Below are 16,555 nucleotides of genomic sequence, written 5' to 3'. Positions count from 1 at the left end.
TAAGATCACACAGTAAATAGTTCAGCCAGTATGGTTCGACAGTAACACCGTCAGAGTTATATCTAGCGTTTGAAGGTGGTAGAACCCTTTGTGGTTCGACTCCGGCGGCACCACCGCCACACCTATTTCTACCTAATAACTGCAGTGTTAGGTGCTGCTGTGTTCCGGTTTGAAGGGCGTGGTAAGGGAGAAAGACTTTTCCGAGGCATTCCAGCTTAGTCCTCAGGGGTAGCGGCGCATCTGTGGCCGACCTCAGGTAGGAATATCTAATCCTATCTGGGGTTTATTACAGATACCATCTACAACTTACCACTACACTACACTTACCATCAGGTGGACTGCTACTCTTATATTATAAAAAAAAAAAAATATAGCGTAAAGCAATTTTTGCAGGTAGGTGGAAGGGTATGGTTATCAGCTGACTTTGATATGGCGCGACCGTCCTAGTCCTCGGGTTTTTTTTATAATATAGGAGTAGCAGACGAGCATGCAGTTCACCTGATGATAAGTACATCTGTAATCAACCCCAGATAGGATAAGACATTCCTACCTGAGGTCGATCACAGATGGACCCCTGTTGACTAAGCTTGGTACCCCTGAGGACTAAGCTGGAACGCCTCGAAAAATTATATCTCCCGTACCACACCCTTCAAACCAGAACTGTTAAATATATGTATTTAAGTAGAGAAACTAATTCTTGATTGTAATACGACGCATTCATAATGTCATCAAGGTTAAACTTATTTATTCAACTGCGTTAAGAAAATATATGGGTTAGGTGCCAGTTTGCCGCATGGTAAATGAGCTCCGTAGTCCGTTCATTACTAGCTACGATATGGGTTCCTCAAGATAGAAAGGAACAAAAAGACCTCTTCAAAGCCGGCGATATATTGGTGACTCCTCTGCTGTTGCAAATATTCATAGGATATAGATACTGTCCATCAGATAGCCTATCCATCCTATATTTAACTTATTCTATAAATACATGGTAGATATACCAGCACCAATATTGTTGTATAAAAAAAAATAACAATGTTAAAACTGTTGAAAAGGATAGGAAAATATATAGATCAACTTACGGAAAAATTAAAAACAACTAGTTTCGAGCTATGAAGGTTAAATAGAAAATGTGAACCTTTACAGGAAAATGGTTTTCGGTGTGTGGCAAGGGCGCCACTGGCCATCATAAACTTGCCGGGTTTTAAAACCTATCTAAGAAATAAAAAATATTAAGGACTAAATGTATCCATTTTTAACATTTTATTATAAATCTCGAATCAGAATGTAAAAAATACTATTTTTATTGGAAAAAAAATATGAATTCCAATTAAAAAAATTGTAATTTACTAATAAGCAACACTGACTTACATATCGGTATCTAGGTGATTTTACTTCTAAATTAAACCGCGACTCATAGAATATAACATATTCTAAATTATAATATCATGTCTATTTTCTAAAAATCAAATAATATATCGACAGTTATTCGGATACATTGATAGATAGACTAATTTAATTTTAATGATTTTATTTATATTCTGACATTACGATAGAGAACCCTAAAAAATAAAAATTATTTAATAGAAGGCAAATACTGTTTTAACGGATACCTATATGCGATATTAATTAGAATAGATTATACAATTCAGTTAGTGCGTTAGACCGAAGAATTATATTAATACGATATATTTTGTTGATAGTAAGTAAGTAAGTGATAGTAAGTAGTAGTAAATAATAATACTGTAATCGTCCTAAAATATTGAAGTTTGGTATAAGCTGAAGATATTATATTTTTCACTGTTTAGAGGTAAATAGCTAGATGTAGAATCTTCGATTAAAAGATTCCTGTTTCTGTACTATTCACTTTTCTTATTAGTTTTATTGTCATAACCAACTCTTGTTATTCTCTCAAATCCCCAGCTTTGTTTAATGCTTGCATTATAAAAATAAAGCCCAACCTGATCCTCACAGACTACCTAATGTGTCTCTTCCGTCCCATTGTTAGATATCGCCCAGTTTCCACGAGCGCAACCTTTGCCCTGATCCTACAAAGAGTCTACACGTTTAATCTTCTCGCCTTACACACGCACATCTTATCTGCCTACACGACTAATTTCGGCAGCTTAGCTTCCTTCACATACTTTATGCATACTAGCATACGAATAAAAATAATTCTGATTCTCAAAGTCTGATTCTTGTAAATGAAAATATTTAAAATCATAGATTTATTTAATCTACTATTAGTGTTGGCGTGATGTGTATTTTATTTCGATTTTAACTGAAGTTTTCTCATCGGTTTCTAGAATCGGCGTTTTAAATCAACATGTACAGACGTTATACTATTTCACTACTATTAAGTTTTTCTCTATATTATGACGCAGCAAAAATATTAGTAGTGATACCAACGCCATCTTTAAGTCATCAAGTCGTATTTTACCCACTTACACAAGAACTAGCCAAGCGAGGCCATAAGGTGGTGGTGATAACAACGGACCCAGCCTTTACAAAAGGGGAGGCACCACCAAACCTGACAGAGATAGGCATACACGATACATACAAGATAGTGCAGAAAGAAATAGTTGCAATAAAAGTCGGTTCTGGGGATCAAATTTATGATCAAATGAATATACTTTTAGATATTTCAAGAAAAACCTTTGGAAAAGGGATACAGTCAGATGAAGTTAAGAATGTACTACAATATAACAAGGATTATTTTGATTTGTTAATGATAGAGGCGATGGTAAAACCCGCATTGATATTCTCCAATTTTTTCAAAGCCCCAGTTATTTCAATTAGCTCTTTAGGGGCTCCACTCGGAATGCACATGGCTGGTGGAGCCCCTGTACATCCGCTACTATATCCTTCAATGAACCGGTATAAATTATATAATTTAAATATGTGGGAAAAAATTATACAATTGCGCACTGCTTTCCAACTTGAAACTTTGAGTGCAAATTATGATAAGATAAATAATGACTTGTTAAGAAACATATTTGGACCAGAAGTACCAACAATACAGGAACTCACAAAAAATATTGAGATGACTTTCTTGAACGTGCATCCGATATGGATTGATAATCAACCCATGCCTCCAAATTTCATATTTTTGGGAGGATTGCACATTGCTGAAGAGATCAAGGGAATCACAGAAAATAAAATTCAAAAGAAGAAACAACTGCCTCCGGTATATTAAATTGCATTTTGCTTTAATTAATTAATAGACAATATTTGTTTAATTCAAATCCAAACGTGTCGTTTCAAAAATATTCTTCATATTAGAAGCTAGTTAATGAAACCTAGTTTTCTCCACTAGAGTGATTTGTTTATCGTAAGATAGCAAAGTAATAAGACTTTTAAGATAATTCTTTAAAATATAGTTTTGACACTCCTTAAATCACTTTTGTTTAACAGATTCTCAAGTCATATTTAGACTCATCAAAACATGGAGTAGTATACATGAGCTTCGGAACCAACATCCAATTATCTCAGCTGGGTTCAAAGACATTAGAGATGTTCTTGAACGTATTTGATGAACTTCCTTACAATTTTGTGGTGAAATGTGACACGGAAAATAAATCTCATCCCGAGAATGTCAGATTGGTGAAGTGGGTGCCACAGTCAATTTTATTAAGTAAGTTAATCTAAATGTATCATACAGTTATATTGATGGTAAACAGAAACCCGCCGGTGGGTGATACGATACGATTTATTTTTTCAGTGAAAAAAATTAAGCTGAAGTAGCCGTTTATACATAAGTAGGTAAATGTAAATTACATATTTTGCTTTTGTTGCAGAACATCCGAAAATTAAATTGTTCATAACACAATGTGGGCTGCAGTCGACTGATGAAGCCATAATCGCTGGGGTACCTGTAATCGGTCTACCGATGTTTTATGACCAATTCTATAATGCTGAGAAGTACTTCAAGCATAAAATTGGGTTAAAATATGAAATAAAATACCTTACAGCAGGTGAACTTAAGAATGCCATTAAAACAGTCATCGAAGATGAAAGGTGAGTTATTACGACTGAAGTATATTTTGTTGTATTAAATATTGCACAAAAATAGGATTTAATACGTGAAGCAATAAATGTTAGAGTCTAGATCTACTTCAGAATAAGAAACAAAATTCTTATACTATCATTCGTGTATTTGTCTGTGTGTTCATGCATTGGTGACAGTTTTCGACGTATACGAATCTTATAACTCAAGCACAGACGACTAAGGTAAATAAATTAATTTTTGAATGTAAGAATATTTTCAGGGAACAAATTTTAATAAGGCATATAAAAATTAAAAATTAAATTAAAGGTCTTATTGTGAGCGTCTTAAATGTATTCCTATTATTCTACTAATCCTTCTAATGGTGTAAAGGTGAAAATTTGTGGGATGTATGAATGGCTAAATAAAAGTCCGCGACAGCATATTGTATCTATCTTTTATGTGATAGCAATAATAGTAAAAATAATCAGTCACAAATAAGTCATAAAATAAACACCTTTATAATATCTAATAATAATTTACGTTACGTTCCGCCTTGACCGGAGCATGATACTTCACCGCTTAACACTGCTGTTATTAGGTGAAAAGTGGTGTGGCCGTGGTGCCGCCGGAGTCGAACCACAGAATGTTCTATCACCTTATGATGTCAGAGTTCTAATATGCCCCTTAAACAACGTTATTATTTCTTTTCAGTTACCGTAATAACGTAATAAGATTACGTTCTTTAATGTACGATAATCCACAAACTTCTCTGGAGCGCGCCATCTGGTGGACGGAGCACGTACTGCGGCACGGCGGAGCGAAGCATCTGCGTACATTAGCAGCAAACATGTCGTGGGCAGAGTGCTTCGAATTAGAATTCGTCTTGATATTTCTTGTCACTTTATTGACCTTAGCTGCTGTTATATCCGTTTACTATATTACAGACAAGTTTTTTTAAACATATCATGAAATGTATACAGGAGGAATTTTTCAAGTGGGCTAAATCCAATACTTAACTTAATTGAATAATTTCTGTTTCATACATGTTTAAACGATTTTAAAGGAATTTTGAGTAATAAAGATACCGTCCGAGAAATAAAAATTCTTAACTATACCGTATTCATAAATAAACTGATTTGCTTATAATTGAAGAATTCGTTTTTTATACTTTTTGAAACTCTTTATCTCAACAAATAAACCGGATAAGTGTGAGTGAAACTCGCGCGGAGAGGTATCCGTATAAATTTAAACTGTAAATAGAAAACCTGTTCTACCATACGTAATGTATGCAAAATATATTTACAAACTGAATAACTATAGTCATACATCCAAATTAGGGACGATCTTCACCCATCCGTATAATAGATGAAATCTATTTTATATTAAAGTTAGCATGTTAAAAAATGAAATTGAAGTATAACGTGTATTGTACTTTTAAGTTTATTCTATGTTTTAATAGTATTCATTTTTATGATTAGTTTAATATTTTTAGTAAATAGTATAAATTTGAAACCATTGTAATAAATTTCGTACGCAACCCTAAAAATTAACATTATTTTATATTATTATTATGAAATTTTGGTGCATATTTGTTGACATAAAAGTTTCAAATAGTAAAAAGGTAAAAATCTCATCAAAAAGAAACAATAAGATAGTCGGGCTAACTGCTGGAAATTATCTATCTCTTATAAATACTTGCAACACTAGAGGAGTCACCAATGTATTTTGCGGCTGTGACGAATTCTTTTTGAGTATTTTTTTCAGGAACCTATGTCGTAGCTACTCTCTATCATGCGGCAAACTGGCATGCAAATAACTTTTAAAATTTATTGACACAGCTGAATAACTAAGTTTAACCTTGAAGTCATAATAAATGCGTCATGTTACATACAAGTGTTGGTTTCTGTACCTAAATACATATATTTAACAGTTCTTATTTTTATGTAATATTGAAGTAACTAACAAGTAGTCCATCGATGGTATGTGGTTACTGCCCATGTTTCCCATGGTAATCTGTATCTAACATAGAAAACAGTGGTTTTACATGTAGTTAATTACAGTAGCGTTGCCATTCCCGAGGACTAGGATGGTCGGGTCATATGAAAGTCAGCCGGTAACCATACCCTTCCATCCACTTGCAAGAACTGCTTTACGCTAGAAATAACTCAAACGGTGTTCTTATTGAACCATACTGACTGAACTATTTTTCTGTGTGACCATAAACTGCAGATTTGGATGGAATCGTGGTAAGCATCTTTCAAAATTAAGATGCGAGAATAGATATGAGCTTGTTTTGAGCTGCAGAAGTAGCTTAATGAAATGGCGACGGGAAACATCTGCGTGCTTAAGAGCTCTTCAAATTCGCAATATAAAACAAATTTTGGTTTATAAGGTGACAATGAAATAGGACATAAACACATTATAAAACTTATGTAATGGAAACTTTAAGGATACGGAATTTAATTAATGACGTAGATGCGTATTATTCTTCTTTATTATTCATAATTTGTTTCGATACAAACTTATAACTGTAATAAAGAATAATCGATAAAAGGGCAACTAAGAACAATAGAATGACAAGAAGTATTAAAACGAGTTCTAATTCGAAGTATTCTGTCCAGAACATATTTGCTGCCGATGTACGCAGGTGGTTCGCTCCACCATGCCGCAGTACGTGCTCCGTCCATAAGACGGCGCGCTCCAGAGAAGTTTGCGGTTTGTCGTATATCAATGAACGTAATCTTATTACGTTTTTACGGTAACTAAAAACAGATAACAATGTTAAAAAGTAGTCTTAGATAACTGCTATAACTTTTCTAACAACCATTAATAAAAAAAAAAACAGAATGAGTAGATTTCAGTCATAGTAATTTACCTTTCATCTTCGATAACCGTTTTAATGGCATTCTTAAGTTCTCCTGCTGTAAGGTATTTTATTTCATATTTTAATCCAATTTTATGTTTGAAATACTTCTCCGAGTTATAGAATTGGTCAGCAAACATTGGCAGACCGATTACAGGTACTCCGGCAACTATAGCTTCATCAGTCGATTGTAGCCCACATTGAGTTATGAACAATTTAACTTTCGGATGCTCTGCAACAATTCATATTTAAGTAGATTATATTATATCCTTCTATATATATATATATATTATATAGAAGGTGGTTGAACTATTTGTGGTTCGACTCCGGCGGCACCACCGCCACACCTATTTCTACCTAATAACAGCAGTGTTAGGCGCTGCTGTGTTCCGTTTTGAAGGGTGTGGTAAGGAAGACAAACTTTTTCGAGGCATTCCAGCTTAGTCCTCAGGGGTAGCGGCGCATCTGTGGCCGACCTCAGGTAGGAATGTCTAATCCTATCTGGGGTTGATTACAGATGTCCATGGGCGGCAGTAGCCACTTACCATTAGGTGGACTGCTTGCTCTTCTGCTACACCTATACTATAAAAATCTACTGATGATCTGTATAGCTGCTGTCGATGAAAAGGTTTGTTAATAAAAAGAATCTTGTCATATAATCGACTGGGGCGTGTTGACTCTGAATAGAACCGATGTCTCTGTCTCTTCTATTATTTCGCAAGAGGGGACTTAGAGATTCCAACGAATAGAGATTGGCTGTACGGGTATGAATACCTTTAAGAATACATTTAGATTAACTTACTGAGTAAATTTGACTGTGGCACCCACTTGACGAATCTAACATTCTCGGGATGAGATTTATTTTCTATGTCACATTTGACCACAAAGTTGTAAGGAAGTTCACTGAATACGTTCAAAAACATATCTAATGTCTGTGAATCCAGCTGAGATAATCGGATGTTGGTTCCCAAGCTCATGTATACTACTCCATGTTTTGATAAGTCTAAATATGATTTGAGAATCTGTAAAACAAAGGTGATTTAAGGAGTGCCAAAACTATGTTTTTAACAATTATCTTAAAAGTCTTATTATTTTGATATCTTACGATAAACAAATCAATCTAATGGAGGACTAGTTTTTATTAACTAGCTTATAATATGAAAATTATTTGAATTAAACCAATATTGTCAAAAATAATAAAAAAAAATTTAACAAAAAAATAAAACCGACTTCTATGTCACTACAAAGTAAAAAACAATTGAAATAAATGTTGGTTTAGTACATATTTCTGAAGTCGGCGCTCAATATATTTCGTTCGATAACAGCGTAAACAGCGTGTCCAATATGAGTATCATGAATAAAGGTAAGGTCTGAATTGATGCCGCGCCCTTCTCGCTTAGTTTTATATTGTCTTATATGTTCCAACCTAACCTAACCAATCCAAACTTCAACATTTCAAGACTATTATCGTATGACATTTTACAATTAAACACTTCATCTTTTAAGTATTATAAACAGAAATATTGAATTAATATAAGCCGTCGGCGTAATGCACTGACTGTTTTGTATAATATGAGTTGATGACACAAAGTGTTTGTCTTTAACAACTTAACGAAATAAGGCATTTACAGGCGTAATAACAATTATTTTATTTATTGATTATATTTTTGGTAAATCTTTAGGTCTGAAATCTGAAATCCGAAGCTATACGGATTAGCGAAAAATGCTGAAAGGAGTTACAAGGCCGATTTTGATAAAAATAAAAACTGCATCCTTACTTTAAAAAACTTTTGTGAAAAAAAACACCCTGTATTATTCCACTATCAGATAGTGTAGCTTATACAGATAATGAAAAACTAAAGAATAATGCTAATTTTGAAGAAAATACTTTTTTCATATATTCTCATACTGACGTGACTCAGACTGATTTTTTATAGGTTTTCATGTAAAATAGGGGAAAGAACTGTTTTCTGTATTTTTTTTAATATTCTAGCCCTAGTAGTAATAGTTTCGGAGATCAGGCGGTCCTCATCGTCATCTTCCTTGAATAACTTTAAAATTATAGATCGAAGAAAATATACCGGGACGGCGGGACCAATCGACATGATTCAAACGCCATTGTATGCGGCTAGTTTCACAGGGGGTCCCATTTTGAGGAAATTCGAAAATTTTCGCCAGATTTCCCGGAAAATTGGAAAAACCTGATTTCTTTTAAACTTGAATAACTCGAGTATTTCTTAACCAATTTCAATTTTCTTTTTTTTCATATGAAATGGTATTTTATTGCGGTACCTTTCTACCTTGACATGGGTATGGTCTGATGATTAGAACTTTGAGTTATGGGGTGGAACTCATCATCACTACCCCTGTTTTTTACATATTTAATGATATCTTACCTCCTGGTCATCTAATCCTCATGAAACTTAAAATGAACATTTAATATCTAGATTTACATGATATGAGGAAAATGTGACCTTCAACTCTTCAACCCTGATAATGCAGAGGCCTCTTGCCTCAACCACAGAAGTTAGGCATTTGGAGCCAACGAATATGTGATAAGGTCTTTGAGAGATACATATGATGGAAAATATGACCTTGAACCTTCAACCCTGATGATGCAGATGTTCCTCCCATGTAAAGTACATAGAATATATATTTGTTGTCATGAAGTTGTTAGACAGAGACATATGATGAAAAATTTGACCTTCAACTCCTTAGATCTGATGATGCAGAGATACCACCACCCTTATGTTACGTTCTTATTATTATGAATATGAATGTTACCGGATTTGACAAGTGTACACTTGAACTTGATTTTGACTTTAGCTTAAACTTAAACTTTAATTTAATTATCTTGAATATAATTGAACGGATATGACTTTGAAACGGACAAGACATTTGAAACGTGTTTAGAATAAGTACTTTTTTAAATAATCAATAGACTTAAAATATGTAATTGTAAACCAAATATTTAAGGAGAAATGTATTTTATTCGTGTTTTTATATTCATTTATCATTTAGGTAAGATAAATAATAGATGATTTTTTGTGTATTTTTAAATTAATTAATTAATTAATTATGTTACACTTTTATATAAGTAACTAGGCCTTAGCACACAGTACACCTACCGAATAAAATATTTGAATCAAAAGGATACTAAAAAAAATATATAAATTTATGATTAAATTTTATTTTTTTAAAAAAGCCCCGGAGGTGTAGTGTGGAGCTAAAGCACCCTAATATAAGTTAGTGTTAGAGTAATATTAAGTTAGTTATAATAAAGCCTTCGTTCAATAAACACGCCTTTAAATCGAACCTGCCTTGCGACATCACTACAGCTTACGGATATTTATAAACAGTATCAAATCTACACTTTGTAGTCGCGTACAGTACACAGTATAAAACGTGACCTTCAAGTTTTCAATCCTAATGATGCAGGGACACTGCTGGCCTAAGCCATAGTAACTTGACAATTACTTCTTACAAATATAAAATATGGTTAACTTTTACGTTGTAGTCTTTTTTTTTTGGTGAATTGGCCTGACTCACTCCCAGAGTTTACCACTTAATTTGATTTATTTACTTTTCTGTCCCAACCTAACCTAGCCAATAATTTAGTATTTCATATAGCCTCGCCTATAGTGTTTCTTATTGAATTGGTTAGGTTAGGTTGGAACATATAAGACAATATAAAACTAAGCGAGCAGGGCGCGGTAGCGCCCTGCGAGCGGGTGGGTTCAATCCAGACCTTACCTTTATTCATGATCACGTTTATGAAATTTTATATTATACTAATATAGACTTTAGTATGTCATCACTAAAAAAGGCGAAAAAAAAATTAACAAAAAAATAAAACCGACTTCTATGTCACTACAAAGTAAAAAATAATTGAAATAAATGTTGGTTTAGTACATATTTCTGAAGTCGGCGCTCATACTGGACATGCTGTTTACGCCGTTATCCAACGAAATACATTATGCGCCGATTAATTGCGTTATGTCTTCGTCTTTGGGTCACAAAAGGCATATGAGTATCAAAGGAGAATGCCCATTCTTGGTACTGATTTTTCTCATGCGTCAAAATGAAAGTAATATTAAAATTATTTTTTTACATAATTTGTCGATCAAAATAGTTTCTTTGAACAGGGGATTCCATTTAAGATAAAATAAGACGAAATGTTGATTGTTGTTCTTAAAAATTAAAATGGCGGAATTTTATACTCGGAATTCAATAAGATCTATTAGTGTTTTGACCTTCGATCACTAATAAGAACTAGATACACAATCAGCGACAAAAAAACGGCGCGACGAAAAGAGCACCCAAATAGACATTTGGGTGCACAAACCAGTCAAAGTGATAGCTTATGACAGCTAGCTTATGTCGTAAAAATTTATTGCTTTTGGTAAGCAGTTTTTAAAAACACCTTTAACAATAGTGATAAGGTTGATTTTGCATTAATTTTTGATTCTGTCGCTTAGAATTTTATAAACACGTTTGACGCCACTTTTGAAGTTCATTTTTGTATGGGATTGTGTATCTAGTTCTTATTAGTGATCGAAGGTTTTGACTAATAATTTTTCTCATGCATCAAAATGAAAGTAAAATTAAAATTATTTTTTGATTTTTTTACATAGTTTGTCAATCAGAATAGTTTCTTTGAACAAGGGGGTTCCATTTAAGATAAAATAAGACGAAATGTTGATTGTTGTTCTTAAAAATTAAAAATGGCGGTATTTTATACTCGGAATTCATTATTTTAGGTTTTTAGGATTATTTTAGGTTTTTTTACCTACTACATTTAAAAGTAAATGGAATATGTTAATCGAACTACATTATAGGTAACCTACTATCAGTTAAAACCGACCATCAATCTATCGTCGGATATTTTCGATTTTGAGGTTATGTAACATTTAGGTAAATAACTTCAGAACCCGGGTGCTGATCTAAAAAATAATTATTGGTGGTAGTATTTGGTTAATTATACATCGTCCACAACAAGTTTCAATTTGATGCAACTCTGGACGGCGGTCCATACATTCATGGGCATTGTCCTTTCAACTCATTTGATAATTTTGATGCAAAGTGGCTGCGACAGACAGTCCAACAAATGCACGAGTGATCCTATAAGTTTTACGATTCCATGTTATGATTGTTCGCACGGAACACTTTAAAGAGCAAATGCCAAATATTGTTTTTTAATTTTAGACATCTGAATGTCAAAAAATGTTATTCTGTACCCTTAGTATAAGTTTTGACGCTTTGACAAAAATGACTGCTTTTTTTAATATATGGGATTTTTTTCCAATCAGTTTAGATACAATCCGCTAGGGGCGCTGATTGGAAATGTATGGGCAAATACGTAAACAAATACTAAAAAAGTCATTTTTTCAAAATGTTAAATCTCATACTAAGGGTACATGATTTGGCTGAAATATATAAGACCCTGTGTAAGAAGCCGAAGTTAATGCTATTTGGCTACTAATTTGCATATGTTTGCAACAAAATTCATATAAAACAAGGTAAATAAAGGTTATATTATATAGGGTATCCAGCTGTGTCAATATGTTTTAAAAAGCTGTCAAGTGCTTATTAGTCCACGTATAGTTGAATTCTGTAGGCGAATTCAGGCACAAATATTTTATTTGCAAGATTTTTTTTTCATGATATCCGCAGTGTTAAGCGCTGGTGCGTTCTGTGGTACGAGTAACATATAGTTATATAGGACACTAATCTTTTTGGGGTTTGTCCGTCGTCCGCGGGTAGCAGGAGCCAACTACCATCAGTTGGACTGCTCGGTTGACACTTCAATAGGCTAGTAAAAGTTTATCTTAGTTTAGTAAATATATGAACAAACATGAATAAATGAATAGATAAACTAGATTACACTGAAAAGTTGTAGCAATTATATTACAGGACCCTAAAATTAAAAAATGCACTAAAACACCTGCATACGACAATTATAACTTTAGATACGCCGTTGACATATAATTAAAATATTTTATATATACATATTAGCTAGTGTAGATTGTGAAATATTACAAGATAGTTGTAAAGAACTGCAGTTTAATATAAGTCGAAGGGAAATTCCCTCACTGTTAAGAGGTGAATATCTTCATATAAAATATCAGTTAAGCATTTTCTTCATCTTTCAGGTATAATTTAATAGTTGGTATTACTTATCTTAGTTGTGTCTCATTTATTGAATTTCCACGGCTGAACGATCCATATAAAAAATATAATTTAAGAATAGAAAGATTAACATGAATTTAAGACCCTTTTGGACCTAATAATTTGAATACAGCTTCTATTATTTCTGATCCGATTCCCATAAGGTACCTTATTTATTTTTATTTAAATTACAAAAAATGCTCATTATTTGAAAAGTGAAATATTACTTACTTTTTATTCCAGATTTGAAGCATTGGAACCAACGGGCCTCTATTATCAACTATACATTCGAAATTCTTCACCATTAACATTCAATTAACGTTTTCCGTCAGCATGTCTCATAGTTGTACTATTGTCCTGGTATTAACTTTTGCATTGTGTAATCATGCGGCAAGAATATTAGTAGTGATACCAACACCATCTTTAAGTCATCAAGTAGTATTTTACCCACTAACACAAGAGCTGGCTAAGAGAAGCCATGAGGTTGTCGTGATAACAACTGATCCAGCATTTGCAAAAGGAGAAGCACCACCAAACTTAACGGAGATAGACATACACGACATAACATACGAAATATTTCGGAAAGAGTTAAGTACATTAAAAATGGGGTCTCCTGATAAAATTTATGATCATATAAATGCAGTTTACGAAGCACTGTCTAAAACATTTGCAAATATTGTGCAGACTGACGAAGTTCAGAATCTACTACGACTCGACAAAGATTATTTTGACTTGCTGATGATAGAAACGCTTGTAAGGCCCGCATTAATATTCTCCTATTTCTTTAAAGCCCCAGTCATTTCAATTAGCTCCTTAGGGGCTCAATTCGCAACTTACGTGGCCAGTGGAGCCCCTTTACATCCGCTGCTATACCCTTTAGGAAATCAGGATAAAATATACAATTTATCTATTTGGGACCAAACTTTACTGTTGAGGAAACATATCCAACATGTAGCTTTGGTGACAGATTATGAAACAATAAATAATGACCTGTTACGAAAAATAGTTGGACCAGAAATACCAACACTAAAGGAACTTATGAAAAATATCGATATGATTTTCTTGAATGTGTATCCCATATGGGCTGATAATGAACCCGTGCCCCCGAATGTCATATTTTTGGGAGGATTGCACAATACTCAAGAGATTCCGGGAATCACAAAGAATCACAAGACACAGGAGGATAAAGAACTGCCTCAGGTATACTCGTATTAATTAAATTTACTTTATTTATTTTTGATATAAACAAATTTTCCAGATTTCATTAAAAAACCTGGTTTAAATCTATTAATTGCTCAAAAAATTGTCAAAGCTCACAGTGCACATACCTATGTATATGCAGGATACTATTTATGACGTAGTATTTTGCTTCCATGAATTATAGAAATTTCTAAGATGTTTTACTACGAAATTATCTTGGTATGAAGGTCTTTCAAGTTATTTCTTGAAAACATAGTTTTGGTACCTCTTATTAAAAAGAAATAAACTGCTCTAAATTAACCGTGTAATCCACAACAGTTTTCTTCCTCAGGATCTCATATCATATTTAAACTCATCAAAACATGGAGTAGTGTATATGAGCTTGGGAACCAATGTCCAATCATCTCAGCTGGGTTTACAGACTACAGCGATGTTCTGGGAAGTTTTTGCAGAACTACCCTACAATTTTCTAGTCAAATGGGATATGGACAATACAACACACCCTGAGAACGTAAGACTTGTCACGTGGGTGCCACAGTCAAATTTACTTAGTGAGTTAATTTAAATATTTATTTACATGTTGTTTTCCTTCACTGCGATTTAGTATTTTATGGTCTCCTGCGTTATTTCCGGAATAAATGTTTACTGATGTTTTACTGAGCCACAACTCTAGATAGTGCGTCGATTTTTGCCATATACATAGACAATTTTTAATAGACATTGACTTCACCTACAGATCATAGATCTGTACGTGAATTTCAATATACATTTATTTCAGAGCATTCCAAAGTGAAATTGTTCATAACTCAATGTGGGCTACAGTCAACTGATGAAGCTATCGTTGCTGGGGTGCCTGTTATTGGTATACCGATGTTTATTGATCAATTCTATAATTCTGAGAAGTATATCAAGCATAAAATTGGATTAAAATACGAAATAAAAAACCTCACACCTGATATACTTAAGAATGCTATTAGAACAGTTATCGAAGATGAAATGTGAGTGTATATTACCCTAAATTCACCAATTCTCAGATATACCCAAGAATAGGCGATAATACATAGAGTACGATTTTATTTTACCCTTTACCCGTTAGTTTAAAATCCTCCTGATAGTATGTACTTGAAAACTGCTGAACATGGTTACTATTTAAGACTTAATTGGAACACCTCGTATAATAACTTTTATTGTCTTACCATGCTCTTTATACAATAACCCAGCAGCACTTAACCCTATTTTTCTCTGACAAAAATTGGTATAGCGATGGTGACTCTGAAAAACATACGATGAAGGTTTCTACCACCATTTAAATATAATCAACCTTTAACTATTTGCTGGAGTCCTTGAAGAGATGATCACTTTAAATAAAACTAGTATCTTACAGTCAGTTTTCATAACACTATTATATATTTTCAGTTACTATAATAACGTAATTAAATTACGTTCAATAATGTACGATCAACCCCAAACTTCGTTGGAGCGCGCCATCTGGTGGACGGAGCACGTGCTGCAACACGGCGGAGCGAAGCATCTGCGTGCACCTGCAGCGAACACGTCCTTAGCAGAGTGCTATGAATTGGAGCTCGTTTTAATTTGTTTTGTCTTTTTATTGTCTTTATTTGTCGTTATATTTGCTTCTATCTATTGCAGTTATAAGTTTATTTTTATGAAACTTAAAAGAAAGGAAGTTTAATAAGCAACTCATAAAAAACATAAGTTATTTAAAACTTTCAAGTTATGATTTGTAATAAACTCTTAATTAAATTTTCTTATTTTAATTTTGTAGTCCTTGTTACAGGTTTAAGTAAAGATTGTTGTATTAGATATTTAAAGAAATATGTTGTTAATATTTTTTTTTCCATTGCCATATACTATTTGCAGCTATTACACCGCTTACAACTATTATCTGATAAAACGTAAATTAACACAGCACCGGTTTGCGGTACAGAAGGTACCGCAAACCGGTTTAGCGATATAAACAACATTTACAAAGCACCTTTCTAGTATATAAATTTGAATGAAACGGCCATATTTTTATTTCAGGAGTATTTGCTATACTTAATTTAATTAGTTTTATCGATTCATTTTTGTATACCGAGGAACTTTTAAATGAATGACGTAATTTTCATTCATCTATTTTTTTTTTAATAATTTAATAAATTGATTCTTAGTTGTATAACTTTTGGGGGTAATTATGCCAAATTATGTATTATCTGTGTCCAAATTCCTTCAGTCTTATATCCAAACAATATCAACATAAATTTGAATTAGATATAGATCATTGCTTTCGTAGCTATGTACAGATATAACCGAGAGCTATGTGCCGTCGTAAGATGTGC

At 33.2% G+C, this 16,555-nt stretch overlaps 2 protein-coding genes and 1 long non-coding RNA gene across 3 annotated transcripts; 2 read left to right on the top strand and 1 right to left on the bottom strand.

Moving 5' to 3' along the window:
* Positions 1-2,262: 2,262 nt before the first annotated feature.
* LOC140754966 (UDP-glucosyltransferase 2-like) lies at positions 2,263-5,331 on the top strand. The gene is made up of 4 exons (XM_073090127.1): positions 2,263-3,184; positions 3,412-3,631; positions 3,795-4,014; positions 4,697-5,331. The coding sequence occupies exons 1-4, from the start codon at positions 2,324-2,326 to the stop codon at positions 4,941-4,943; spliced, it is 1,548 nt and encodes a 515-aa protein (XP_072946228.1). The 5' UTR covers positions 2,263-2,323; the 3' UTR covers positions 4,944-5,331.
* A 1,139-nt stretch (positions 5,332-6,470) lies between these two features.
* On the bottom strand, positions 6,471-7,934 carry LOC140755031 (uncharacterized). The gene is made up of 3 exons (XR_012103727.1): positions 7,651-7,934; positions 6,861-7,080; positions 6,471-6,747 (listed from the first exon to the last, which is right to left on the bottom strand). It is a non-coding gene; the product is annotated as an uncharacterized LOC140755031 (long non-coding RNA).
* A 4,908-nt stretch (positions 7,935-12,842) lies between these two features.
* On the top strand, positions 12,843-16,353 carry LOC140755026 (UDP-glucosyltransferase 2-like). The gene is made up of 5 exons (XM_073090200.1): positions 12,843-12,950; positions 13,260-14,216; positions 14,548-14,767; positions 14,995-15,214; positions 15,633-16,353. The coding sequence occupies exons 2-5, from the start codon at positions 13,350-13,352 to the stop codon at positions 15,907-15,909; spliced, it is 1,584 nt and encodes a 527-aa protein (XP_072946301.1). The 5' UTR covers positions 12,843-12,950; positions 13,260-13,349; the 3' UTR covers positions 15,910-16,353.
* The last annotated feature ends 202 nt before the right edge of the window (positions 16,354-16,555 follow it).

Source organism: Epargyreus clarus, unplaced genomic scaffold (genome assembly GCF_041222505.1).
Source record: "Epargyreus clarus isolate Ecla_fem2 unplaced genomic scaffold, WU_Ecla_fem_2.2 ptg000032l, whole genome shotgun sequence".
NCBI classification, from domain to species: domain Eukaryota; kingdom Metazoa; phylum Arthropoda; class Insecta; order Lepidoptera; family Hesperiidae; genus Epargyreus; species Epargyreus clarus.
This window is presented reverse-complemented; position numbering and strand designations above follow the sequence as displayed.